Source organism: Solea senegalensis, linkage group LG17 (genome assembly GCF_019176455.1).
Source record: "Solea senegalensis isolate Sse05_10M linkage group LG17, IFAPA_SoseM_1, whole genome shotgun sequence".
NCBI lineage: Eukaryota > Metazoa > Chordata > Actinopteri > Pleuronectiformes > Soleidae > Solea > Solea senegalensis.
In genome coordinates, this window is record NC_058037.1 from 720,231 (window position 1) to 732,446 (window position 12,216).

Consider the following 12,216-nt stretch of genomic DNA (forward strand, 5'->3'; position numbering starts at 1 on the left):
TAGTCTTGTTGATTCTCATTTGAAGGGTCTGACCAAATGTTTCACACATTTCTATATGTATAGATACATTCTCACACACACACACACACACACACCTGCATACCTTTATACACAGGTATGCTCACGCACCACATGTGAACACCAGTGGGAGGAAGGTGAGACAAGTCCTCTGTCGCCTGCCACAGTGGTAGGATGTGTTTAATGATGGGAGACTTATCGCATGCAAAATGACCTGCATTTGCATGGGAAATGTTCACAGACGTCATTTGTGCTCAACGTGAGGTTGGAGAGATGCTGCAGTAACGCGAGCAAATTACTTGAAGGTCATGTAAAGTATGATCTCCACTCACCTCGCGTCGCCTCGACTGTGTTTCCATTACATTAAAGTACCTCCTCAACGTGGGCGGAGTCATCACTGCACGGCGACATGAAAGTGCCGTGACGTTGTTTTATATGCGACACTGACGACGTCGCGCATAGTGTCGCCTCAGCCCAGAGCAGGTAATAAAACAAGCACCAGCACCAGGTGTTCACGCTAATGACTTTCTTTATACTGAACTGTGACATTCTAGAACTAAAATAAAGACAATGCAAACAGACAAGATGAATGTTATATTTGCTACGGCCAGCAGAGGTCATGACATTACAGTGCACTTTATTTGCATTAACACTTAGATTGATTAGTACCATGGTTGGAAGGAGAGCTTGGCTCCTGTGAAAGCCTTCTTTAAGACACTGAGGAGGAGCTCACTCTGAAACATCATCCATTTTTGTATCACAGGTTACAGACTTTGATTTTATGTACTATGATGTTCCTGAAAGAAAAATTCAATTCTTCAACATCTTCTTCAGTAGTTGGCTGTGGGCTACTGGACTAATATGTTTCACCTCTCATCCAAGAGGCTTCTTCAGTTCTGACTAACTAGTGGGAAGAACCAGGTATTTAGTCCATCTATCTATCTATCTATCCATCTATCCATCTATCCATCTATCTATCCATCTATCCATACATACATACATCCGTCCATCCGTGTATATTTATGTCTGAGTGAACAGCCAGTGATTTCTGATCCTTAGAGACGTTCAGACAACACCGTAAACCCAGCCTCTATCAGGAATGTCAGGAATGGCCTTTGGTTAGTCCTAATAACGCTGATCCTCAGTCTGTGTGATTAGCTTTACTGAGCTGAATCCAGACGGCGTGGATAAGATCTCTCTCATTACCATACAGACGTTTTTATTCGTTTATAGGGACCGGGTGTGGATTGCCTGAGCTCGAGGGCAGATGTCCCACCCATTCCTTTTCTGTGTTCCTCTTCCTTACTTTGTACTCTCACTATAGCACTCACATGTGAGTTCTGCTGAGACCTGGAGGGCAGAAAACTGAAATAGGTACATAAAAACTGGAGTCTACACTGGTTCATTTAGCATCTCTTTGAAATAAAGAGCATGTTTGCAGGACATCCACTGCTTCAGTTTCTCCTTCACTATCGTCTTCTGGATTCTCATATATCTCCAAGTCTTTCTCTCTTTTCCTTTTCTTAGTGAGAACGGTGGTGACAACAGTAAACTTCAGGAGAAGCCCACACACACACACACTCTGCCCTCTCACCATCGTCAACAACACGGTGTCAACAGTGGAAGGACCACCCTCTCACGGGGTCTGAGGTGGTCTTCACATGCTGACACTGTCAGAGAAGATCATTGGGTAATATATTTCTTATTTGTTGTATTAGAGAGGAAAGTGGAACCAAGTCAAATTCCTTTGTACACAAACTTGGCCAATAAAGTTGAGTGTGATTAATGAATTCCCATAGTGCGTGTTTTTGGACTGTGGGAGGAAACCGGAGAAACCCCACGCACACATGGGGAGAACATACAAAGTCCATGGAGGAAGGCCATGTTCTGACCGGACCGTGAACCTGGGTCTTCTTACTTCAAAGGTAAACCACTGCTAACCACTCGACAACAGTGACCCCCAAGCTAAATTCCGATCATAGCAAACCAGAAGTGTTTCAAACTAATAAAATAGGATCATTTTGAATGATTGTATCAATGCTTTGTTTTGGAGCTAACTCAGCAGCTGCTTCTCTGGAGAGTTAGAATAATCCATGACGACACCATCAGGTGTGGAATGAAACTTTACTCCATCGGGCTACATTGTTATCACTGTAGTAGTATCACTGTAACTTAGGTTGACTGGTTGGTTTTTATTGATTACACATGTTCACTACAGTCTTGGAAAATACTTTGAAAATAGTAAGACGCCCCCTGGGATCATTCTCAGAAACATTACTGTACAAATAAGTCGTTTTTCTTCTGCTTCTTCTCAAAGGTGATGGCTGTGCGTGGACGGAGGGGGAGGTCACCGCTCTGAGAGGGACCTCTTTACTCAGAGTAAATAATAATGGAATGTGAACTCAAACACATCAGTCCACATTAAGTGGGGCTTATACAGCTTGGGCACCAGATTAAACAAACAACATACAGTGAGTGCATTTACAGCAAAGAAATCTAGCCATGAATGCACGTTCTGTCCATCAAAGAATGAAACTAGACAGCATTTCCTGACTTGCAGTTCATTGAGGAGTATGTAGAAGCCTGTCACACATCAGGTCCACAGTTAACTGTGAGTTGCACCCAGATAAATGTGAGCAGGCTCCACAGACTAAGAATAAACAAGTGGGCAGAGTTTGAAGGTCTTGGATTGGCCCAGAAGTTATGAAGACAAATATTTCCCCTCTGGATCAGTAAGGCGGGGAAAGGTGTGTTTGGAGAGGAGACAGAGGGATGCTTTGTCCCCTTCTCTGACAGGTCAGCTCTCCCAATCTCCCCCATTCCTCTCTCCTTCTCCCTAGATCCCACCTTCGTGCTCCCTCATTCCCGGGCTCGCTCCAGGAGCTCACATAGACCTTCTCCCTGGAAAGATGCTATCGCTTCTCTGTCGTTCCCTCCTGCTCGTCCTCGCTCAACAGGTAACAAGTGGATTGTTTTTTCATTTGTTCTGATGCAACATTCAGTTGGTAACACTGTATCTTAACACTGAAGGTGATTGTCCAGTTCTTGTAGTCAACACCGGACCCGGTCACTACTCTTAATAACATAGTGTAGTTATAGGTTAAGTTATATATTCAGTCATTTTACTTTACGTATAAAGTTGCTACTTTCCAATTTTTAAATGCTCATACTTTATCCGTTAAAAATGATTGAATCCGGTGTTTATGACTTCCGGAGAAATAAGAAATAATAAAGCATCTGAGACACATGACAGTAAAAACAACGTCTCCCTCCATGTCAAAGTATGTGAAGGTGAGTCAGCTGCTGTTTAATGTTTTGTTTTCACACTGTGGAATGAGCTCATTCAGTCAAACTGGCAGACGGGCTTCAGATTTTTGGCGTAACCCCGTGACCTTTGGATGTACAGTACTTCACAGTCACCAGCAGCATGAGATGAGATGAGACCAACATGATGTTTTTGTACATCCATTCAGAGGTGCACTCACGTCTCTTACTGATTCACAGATGAACTAATGTAACTAATGTAATGTAATTTAATGTAATAAATCATTATATTACAAATAACAAAAGGCTTTAAAAGCAGATTACACTCTTCACACAGAAAATAGTATGTCTAGTGTCATTACATTACATTACATGTCATTTAGCAGACGCTTTTATCCAAAGCGACTTACAAAAGTGTCATAACTACATATCAATGACTATGTGTCACACGGCAGTGTTTGGATTCACTTATTACAAGTTTAAAACAAACGTTAAACCACTGTTTAACTATCCTTTAGAGTTAAAATGTAATCTTACTCATATATAATATGTATAAACATAGTGGTGTAGTGGTTGGCAACAAGGACACCAGTTTATTCCTGGTTCAACTGCCTTTCTGCGTGGAGTCTCGTTGTGTGTGCGCGCCTGGCTGCAAATGTGTCACTGAAGTGTGAAAAGGTACATTTCATATTCATATTGTTGTACTCGTGAGGGATGTAGTTCCCATGATCACCAGCTGGCTGTAGCATAAACTAACTCAAACATCATTCCTTTAATGTCAGAAAATGACACCAGTGCAGAGGCATGCTGGGTAAACAGCACGTACAAGCAAACATGCACTCTTTAATCTCAGTGATTAATAAACAAGAGGAGACCTGGCTTTGACTCAGTGGTCAGCAGCTGTAAGTTGGTGAAAAGTCATTTATGGCTTTAATTTTCCCCAAAATGGAGTTAGTGATCGTTAAATCGTAAAAATAAAACCCCTCAAACAAACACAACCCGCTCCTCAACAGAGAAGTAAAGCAAGCTCACTGTCCAACACTCTAGGAGACACTGTAAGTGTTTATAAGAACTCTAGCATTAGATACATGATGTCCAACTGTTTGAATATTGATGTTCACTATTGAACTATTATTCACTAAGACTCTGGAACACAGACAAACAATTTAGATTTGATATAAACCAGTGAGTGACTGTAGGTTGTGAGTTAGTATCTCGTGTGCAGCTGTGATTTATTTGGCCCGAGGACAGAATCTACAAAATGATCAGTAATCATCTCTCTGACTCTCTGAAGTACAATCTGACCTTGTTTCCTTTGCTCTTTGAAAACAGCACATGTTTGTATTTATACAGCACTTTTCTCGTCTTGACGACCACTCAAAGCTGCTTTACACTACAGTTTACAGTCTGGCCAAGGACACGCCCAAGGAAATGTTCGTTGGCACAAAAACCAATCAAATCTCTTTGTTTTCATAGCCTCTGAGAGTCCCTGTGCTTTCTCCTCACCCAGTGCTTCAGCAGGGTTCACAACAATGGGCAGCTGCCGGCTCCTGGAGCCGGACAGTCCGCGGCCGAGAGGCGTCAGTTCTGCCAGTGGCCCTGCAGGTGTCGCCAGAGAGCTCAGTGCGCCCCGGGCGTCAGCGCCGTGCTGGACGGGTGTGGCTGCTGTAAGAGCTGTGCCAGGCAGATTGGAGAGCCGTGCAATGAGAGGGACGTTTGTGACCCACACAAGGGCATGTACTGTGACTTTTCAGCTGACCAGCCGCGGTATGAGGTCGGAGTGTGTGCATGTGAGTGCCTCTCGTTGACTTTATGCAGCTCATGCTTGATATTCAAATGTGACTGAATCAACACTGTTACAAGTGGTCCAGTTTGAAAGAAGGTTCTATTCATCTGTGAGGGAACATACAAAGATCCTGTTGTTACTCTGTTATAATACGTCTGTGGGTTAGCATCACTTAGCTCACATGAAAGTTATAAAGTCATTATTTCATCACAGAGAAAACACCATGCGATGCCCATCATTTACAAATAGAAGATAAACACTCAAACACAAACATGGTTTTCATCCAGTAGCTTAGCAACCGACGCCGGTGCACGCTAGTTACCTAAAATGAACCACAGCACACACACACACACACACACACACACACACAGATTTTGGTTTAGTGGCTTCATGGGGTATTGCAACTCCTGGGATTGTCAGATGACACACTCACATCTCTGTGTTTGTAAAGTAAAACTTAATCATCGCAGTGTCGATCATGTATTGATAATGTCACACTGTTAGTTGTCACTGTAAACTTTCATTAGTTCATCACAACACGACGTCTCTTTTATACGTTGGCGATGAAGTCATTACAAACAAGACTGATGTGTACGATTTCACTCACGCTCATGCTAAACTCCTGAAGACCATCGTGAAGTACAATTAGAATTTCTCACATTTCCACACACAGCAATCAGTGATTGTGGTTTTATAGTGCGTGATTTATGGCTGCGCGTGGAGTGGGACAGGAAATCACAAGCAGCTGGTGAGGAGTTCAGACAGATTCATGCGTTCATCTCCTAGGATGTTGTCTGACTCCAGATGTTAAGGAAAGGCAGAATTATTTGATTTGATCGCTCGTTTGTGGTCATTTAAAAATGATAATTGTGACAATGAAAATAAAACAAAGCATTTATATGTAACTTTAACCGTGAAGGGACTATTGTCCCCCGGGAGACGTCACATTATCAAAGTTTGGACACCCGTGATTTAACCCGTTGTTATGAACACAAACAAACAGCTGGGACGTATGCTCATGTCACGTTTAGACACTGAACTCGATGACACTAGATCCGCGTCTCAGCGCAGGGAGAACGCACAGTCAGAGCCGACGACATGTCATAACTGTCAGCTGTGTCACGGTCACATGGTTTCTTCCTTCTTCACAGACATGATGGCAGTGGGCTGTGAGCTGAATGGAGTCCACTATGAAAATGGCGAAGCTTTCCAGCCCAGCCCCCTCTATAAGTGCACATGTATTGCCGGTGCCATTGGCTGCACCCCCGCTTTCATTCAGAAGCCTGCCGGTCTCTTGGGCCCCGCCCCACTGATGGGCAGCAGGCCAGCTGGCCTCCACAGTAAACAGAGTCCAAAGAAGAAGCAGCTGCAGGACACGACCTACATGTCAGGTGTGTGTTTGTAAAGTGAACCAGCCTGTCTGTCTGCCTGTCTGCCTGCTGCTCTGGAATGACAAGTGCTGCTCTTGTTGGCTGGACGGCAGAAGCAGAGCGCAGTGTGACGTGTGACTGTCTGTGGTTAGACCTCCTCAAAGAGGGAAAGACAGAACGATGGATACTTCCTGTTACAAATGTCAGCTTTGATGTGCACACAGCTGCATGGAAATAAAGCATTCATATGTATATATATATATATATATATATCTACATGTGTATATATACATGTATATATATGAATGTTTTGGGCATAAAGGGAGACTCTGCACCCCTCAATGCAGAACAGTTTATTGATATGATCAAGTCAAATAGTTGTTAACACCATTTACTGTAAAGGCTGAAGATATTAGTAACATCACAGCTTTATGTACGACTGCTACTGTAACATTGAACTGTTTTTAATTTAATTGTCATATATATATATAGTAGTATAGTAGTACTTTATCACACTTAACTCGGCTTAAACATACCTGCAAACATACAGTCCTGCTGATTTATTTGTTCTCACACTATTTTGGTCAGATAATTGAGATGCCTACACATGCCTGTGTGTGTGTGTGTGTGTGTGTGTTGAAACGTTGCCCTTCAACTGTAACACTGACAGCTTACAGGAATCCTCCTTTAGCCTGGAAGAAGAACTGTCTGGTGCAGACGACGCCGTGGTCTCCGTGCTCCAAGTCCTGCGGCCTGGGAATCTCAGTGCGCGTCAACAACGACAACAGCAAATGTGAGATGAGGAAAGACCGTCGCCTGTGCCTGTTGAGACCATGTGAGAAGAGTGTGCTTAAGGGCATTAAGGTGACAAGTTAATACTCTTCTTCTTTTTTTATTTTGGTGTGGTATAAAAAATCAAAAAAACATTTGTAATTACAATCACGTGGATGGATTATTAGGAACAATGTACACACAGTTTACTGTTCTGCAAAAGGACTCATGAACTAAACTGTACAACTGTGTACAGTTGCCTTACACAGAGGCTTAGTTCAAAGTATTTACTGCCTGTTGAAATAATATATAATAAGTATGATATAATTGAAGGTTTCATAGGGCCACAGCTGATATTCAGGGGCAAAAACTGTGCAGTGTGGTGAAGACGGAAGCAGCTGATCCGTGTTTGACAGGACAGTGAAAATAAGATGTATCTGGATCAATAGAAACAAGAATGATGTCATTTTATGCCAAACATGTATCTATTCCAGCTTTAACTGATGGCAGCTGTGCTAACAGCTGTTTATTTGCCTCTAGATGCCAAAGGGAAAGACATGCCGGCCCAAGTTCCAAGCAAAAACAGCGGAGAAGCTGACTCTCTCCGGCTGCACCAGCACCAGAACTTTTAAGCCCACTTACTGCGGAGTGTGCACAGACAAGCGCTGCTGTGTGCCCAACAAATCACACATGGTCAAGGTTGAATTCACTTGCAAGGGAGGCACCAGAACACAGTGGAAGATGCAGTGGGTGACGTCCTGTGTGTGTCAGAGGAAGTGCAGCGATCCAGAGGACATGTTCTCTGACCTGCAGTTACTCTGATGGACAAGTCCAGAGAAGCCCAGAGACAGTGGGCGGACTAAGAACTGGGAAAGACAACGTCTTCAGTCTTTAAGTTCTTCCCAAAGAGACTTTTATGATGTGATTATTATGAGCCTTGTGCAATAATAACATGGACTACAGCCAGTGGAGGAGCTGTTACAGCACTTCTAACTCATAACCTCGTGATGCAATGGCCTGGAAGCCTGAAATGTCAGAGTTTTGATATTTAATCAGCCATGAAATAGATTATTAGGGTGTATAGCTTATAAAGGTATACACAAAATATCAGGTTGTGTGAAGTCTTTTTTTGAAAACGACAGAAGACCAAGGAGGTCTCATGGAAGAAGACGTCCAACACACCATTCCATTCAAAGTGAATAAGAAGAGTTTCTTAAACTACTCAAACACCTCTGTCATGTTGCACTTGCATTTGAAAATCCTTTGGCACGGATAGAGCGTGTGGATGCACTTCAATCAATCAGTAATTATCATGTTAAATCCCCTCAACACCCGTCAGTAGAATCTTCAATCCTACCGTCTGTCATTAAAGGGATAGTTGAGGTTTTCTGAAGTGTGGTTGTGTCCCACCTACAGCTGACTGAACCTGAAGGAGAGCGGCACCCGTGGCTCAGTGAAAACACGGTAAACATGCCAAACGTAATAAAATCCACCTCAGCTTAAATCTACAATATCTTCACAGTACTATTCACCTGCTTTTTTGTAATTTCGGTGTCTGATATTTGCCTAATTGGCGTGTTTCCACCGACTTTACTTGGTTAAGCTGTGTTTCCACTAACATAGTACCAGGTACTAAAAAAACTACCTTTTCTAGTACCTGGTACCAGGTACTTTTCTCAGTACCTGCTCAGTGAGGTTCCACGCTGCACAAACCCTGCCGCTGTGTTTCAGTCAGTGACTGTGTCAGACAGAGTCTGTGCTGTGTGTGTGTGTGTGTGTGTGTGTTGAGTTTCATGCATCCGTGCAGTGTCGTGTCGTACTGAGGCGAGGCAGCAGTAGACCAGCAGCTCCTGTAGACCTTCAATAGACTTTGTGCTGGGAGTGAGCGCTAATCAAAGTCATTTAGAAAAGGTTGTCTTATAACGAGATGAAGTAGCAAACATGTTCTTAGAGTATCATACAGTAGTTTACAGGTTATGGAGCCAGCAAATGAAAACAACACTGTTTGATGCCTGCTTCACACTGACTGTGTGGCCAGAGGCGATCCTAGACTCTGGGGGGCCCCAGGCAAAGAACCATCTCTCCCCACTCGGGCTGCCACCATTAGTCGACTAGTCACGATTATGTCGAATAAAATGGTCGACAACTAATTTAATAGTCAACGCGTCATATTTTTTTGTTTTCTCTCTCAAAATTTCTGTCCTTGACACTCATGTGCAGTGGTGGTAATCTGGGTCAGCCGTGATGTCACCTGAAGTTATACCTGACGGGTGTAACTTCAGGTGATTGTTTGTTGCTACTAGCATATTTCATTTAAAGTTTAATGAACTATCATCTTGTCTTCATTTTTAGTTTAGCATATACCTTAAACACTTCAAGCTGAAAGCGAATGATCATTATATAAGAGCAGCTGCATGCTGGTGTGATAACTGTATGTTATACATTCAATTTATGTGTGATCCAATTAGTTGACTAATCGAAAAAATAGTCGGTGATTAGTCGACTATCAAAATAATCGTTTGTGGCAGCTCCGCCTTCTCACCGTCATCACCTGTACATCCTAACTGTCAATAAGAATCAAATATTCTCTAAAACACACACAAAAGAACTAAACAACTGGGTCCAAACACTATCAGTGACCATGAACAGTGCATTTAATGTGCTGCCTTTGCACTACTCATGAAGGGGCCCCATTGAGGCCCCCCCCATTCTTCAAGGCCCCCCCTTCTGATTTATCTCTGACATTTATCTCCTGATTGTTTACTGAATTGGAGAAAAGAGAGACAGACAGAGAGAGAGACATACAGACAGACAGACAGAGAGAGAGACAGGACCAGTCATGAATCACTGCTGAATGGAGTGTGTGAAGGTCTTTGAGTTTATCAGCGTGGCTGCACGGTCTTGTTTCAGAGCAGAAGGAGACACTGACCGTGACCATCAGGGCAGAGGTCAGGCAGAGGTCAGGCAGAGGTCAGGCAGAGGCTGTGCTGATGTTTTTTTACTGACAGCAACACTGTAAAAGGTGCTGACCTCTGCATTTACGCCGTGTTGCCACTGAGTGCAACAGTTCACTTCAGTACGGTACGTATTTTTTTAATAGGACCAAAATAACTGCTCCATGTGTCCGAACTGTTCCATGCCGTCCCCTCGGGGTACCAGAGCGATGGAACAGTGCGACACAGGTGGAGCTGGACGTCCTCTGTCGTTGCGTTTAGATTAAAATGTCTAAAATGAATTTTCTGTGCTTCTATGATCATACATGTCATTATTTTGCAACCCTCAGCTGTCTATATTTAAGAATTGTAAAAGTAATAGAGCCCTCTGGTGGCTGAGTGGTAACAGTGCACGTTGCATGATTGCAGCAGATGTGGACATTTGCTCTGCTCTGTCTCTTCACAAGAAAAGGTCAACAAAGCGTGAGCGTTCGGCTCCTCCCACAGACACCACCCCAGCGTTTCATGGACGCATAGTTCCACTTCCTGTGTGTGTGAAAAGATTGAAAATGAACAGTGCTCTGCAAAAATAATAATAAAAAAGTGATTTAATCATTTGTTGGTGACAGTGTTGACTGATGAAGTGTTTGAGATAAAAAAAAATAACTCTGTCTCGACAGTTATTAAGTGATGAATGGATGAACATGGACACAAACCATCACGGATTTTAACTGCTGAATATATTAGTTTGAGACGTGTCGTGCTTTTCTTTCAACTTTGTGACACTGCAAACAAACTTTTAATACTGAAAAATGTACAAAGTCAAGATATCAATTTAGTTTTTGGGCCTTGAAATGAAAGTGTCTTTTCTACTGTAAATGAATGAAAGTGATTGGTCTGTGGTTGTTTGAGGTGCTGACAGAGAACACACAGGTTTACTCTCAGTAAAAACATGGACACAGGAGCTGCTGGTCGACTGCTGCCTCTTCTGTGTGTTTGTGTCACTGAGCCGAGTCCATAGAAAGGATTTCAAACACCAAAGTCTAGAATCAGGTTTTACTGGTCACAGCAAACCTGCCAAGTTGAGTCAGTACCTTATGCTGTACAACCACGTTTTAACATGTTAGAATGATCCTGATCATGGTTTAAGGAAGAGTTGGTCATGAGCTGGGACGTAAACAGACTATTTAAAACAAACAGCAATACTTCATGGTTATGTTTATCAGGACGAGGCTGTTTTTAACGTGTTTGGTCAGTGCTGTACGGGGGTTAATGGTGCTCGTGACTGGAGTGTTATGCTGCTGGACACGATCCGATGCTGACGGCTCCAACGATGAGGTAGGCGTTGCTCAATCTCGCAGCCTTGTTATTAACGGCCAGGTTTCTCATGCAGCCAACGTAGGAGTTTGTGGTTAGACTGTTCTCTGGCAGGAGCGGATCTGAAAGAAGAAGACGCGTCAGCACGGCTTTGTGTGACTGAAGAAAAAGTGGGAGAAGCTGTGTTCCTGACTCACTTGGAGCACCAATGAACACTGGATATGTACTATCACTGGCATTGGCATCCACAGGCCCCACCACGTGGTTGACCTCAGAGTCCACATCCAGCTGGACAACGTTGGCGTGTCGAATCACTGAAGAGAGAGACAAGAGAAAGTGCATTTCAGAATCTCTAAAGACCATTTCAATTCATTTGACTACAGGTGTAGCAGTTACAATGGGTTTTATGTATGATTAAATATTATACTATTTATTATTATATTTACTAAGTTGGCAAGTGTATTTTGAAACACTGACTGGGACAAACACAAATATGTCATAGTTTAGTATGTCGTCCAAAATGTGACAAAAATGTCATAGTTTAGTATGTCGTCCAAAATGTGACAAAAATGTCATAGTTTAGTATGTCGTCCAAAATGTGACAAAAATGTCATAGTTTAGTATGTCGTCCAAAATTTGAAAAAAAATTCATAGTTTAGTATGTCGTCCAAAATTTGAAAAAAATTCATAGTTTGTGTAATTCCCTCATAGTTTAGTGTCGGCCCAAACTCCCTTCATAGTTTAGTGTCGGCCCAAA

The 12,216-nt window shown here is 42.8% G+C and overlaps 2 protein-coding genes across 4 annotated transcripts in view; one reads left to right on the forward strand and one right to left on the reverse strand.

The window, feature by feature from the left end:
• Positions 1-410: 410 nt before the first annotated feature.
• ccn6 (cellular communication network factor 6) lies at positions 411-8,316 on the forward strand. Of its 3 annotated transcripts, none has more exons than XM_044048740.1 (8): positions 411-1,708; positions 1,818-1,943; positions 2,336-2,765; positions 2,859-2,975; positions 4,793-5,072; positions 6,220-6,459; positions 7,109-7,302; positions 7,750-8,316. In XM_044048740.1, the coding sequence occupies exons 4-8, from the start codon at positions 2,928-2,930 to the stop codon at positions 8,029-8,031; spliced, it is 1,044 nt and encodes a 347-aa protein (XP_043904675.1). In that variant the 5' UTR covers positions 411-1,708; positions 1,818-1,943; positions 2,336-2,765; positions 2,859-2,927; the 3' UTR covers positions 8,032-8,316. The 3 variants fall into 3 exon arrangements, with proteins under 3 accessions (XP_043904675.1, XP_043904676.1, XP_043904674.1); XM_044048741.1 differs by having other exon boundaries at positions 2,336-2,489; XM_044048739.1 differs by having other exon boundaries at positions 2,336-2,397.
• A 2,416-nt stretch (positions 8,317-10,732) lies between these two features.
• The window catches only part of lama4 (laminin, alpha 4), a 34,052-nt gene continuing 32,568 nt past the window's right edge, over positions 10,733-12,216 (reverse strand). The window contains exons 39-40 of the mRNA XM_044048738.1: positions 11,657-11,773; positions 10,733-11,581 (exon numbers count right to left, since the gene is read on the reverse strand). Coding sequence (XP_043904673.1) covers positions 11,436-11,581; positions 11,657-11,773 — 263 coding nt within the window. The 3' untranslated portion in view covers positions 10,733-11,435. The remainder of the gene's footprint in view (positions 11,582-11,656; positions 11,774-12,216) is intronic.

Coding starts and splice junctions, on each gene's coding strand:
- ccn6 (XM_044048740.1), top strand. CDS start 2,928: ATGCTATCGCTTCTCTGTCGTTCCCTCCTGCTCGTCCTCGCTCAACAG. Junction 5,073..6,219: donor TGAGGTCGGAGTGTGTGCAT/GTGAGTGCCTCT, acceptor CCTTCTTCACAG/ACATGATGGCAGTGGGCTGT. Junction 6,460..7,108: donor GGACACGACCTACATGTCAG/GTGTGTGTTTGT, acceptor TAACACTGACAG/CTTACAGGAATCCTCCTTTA.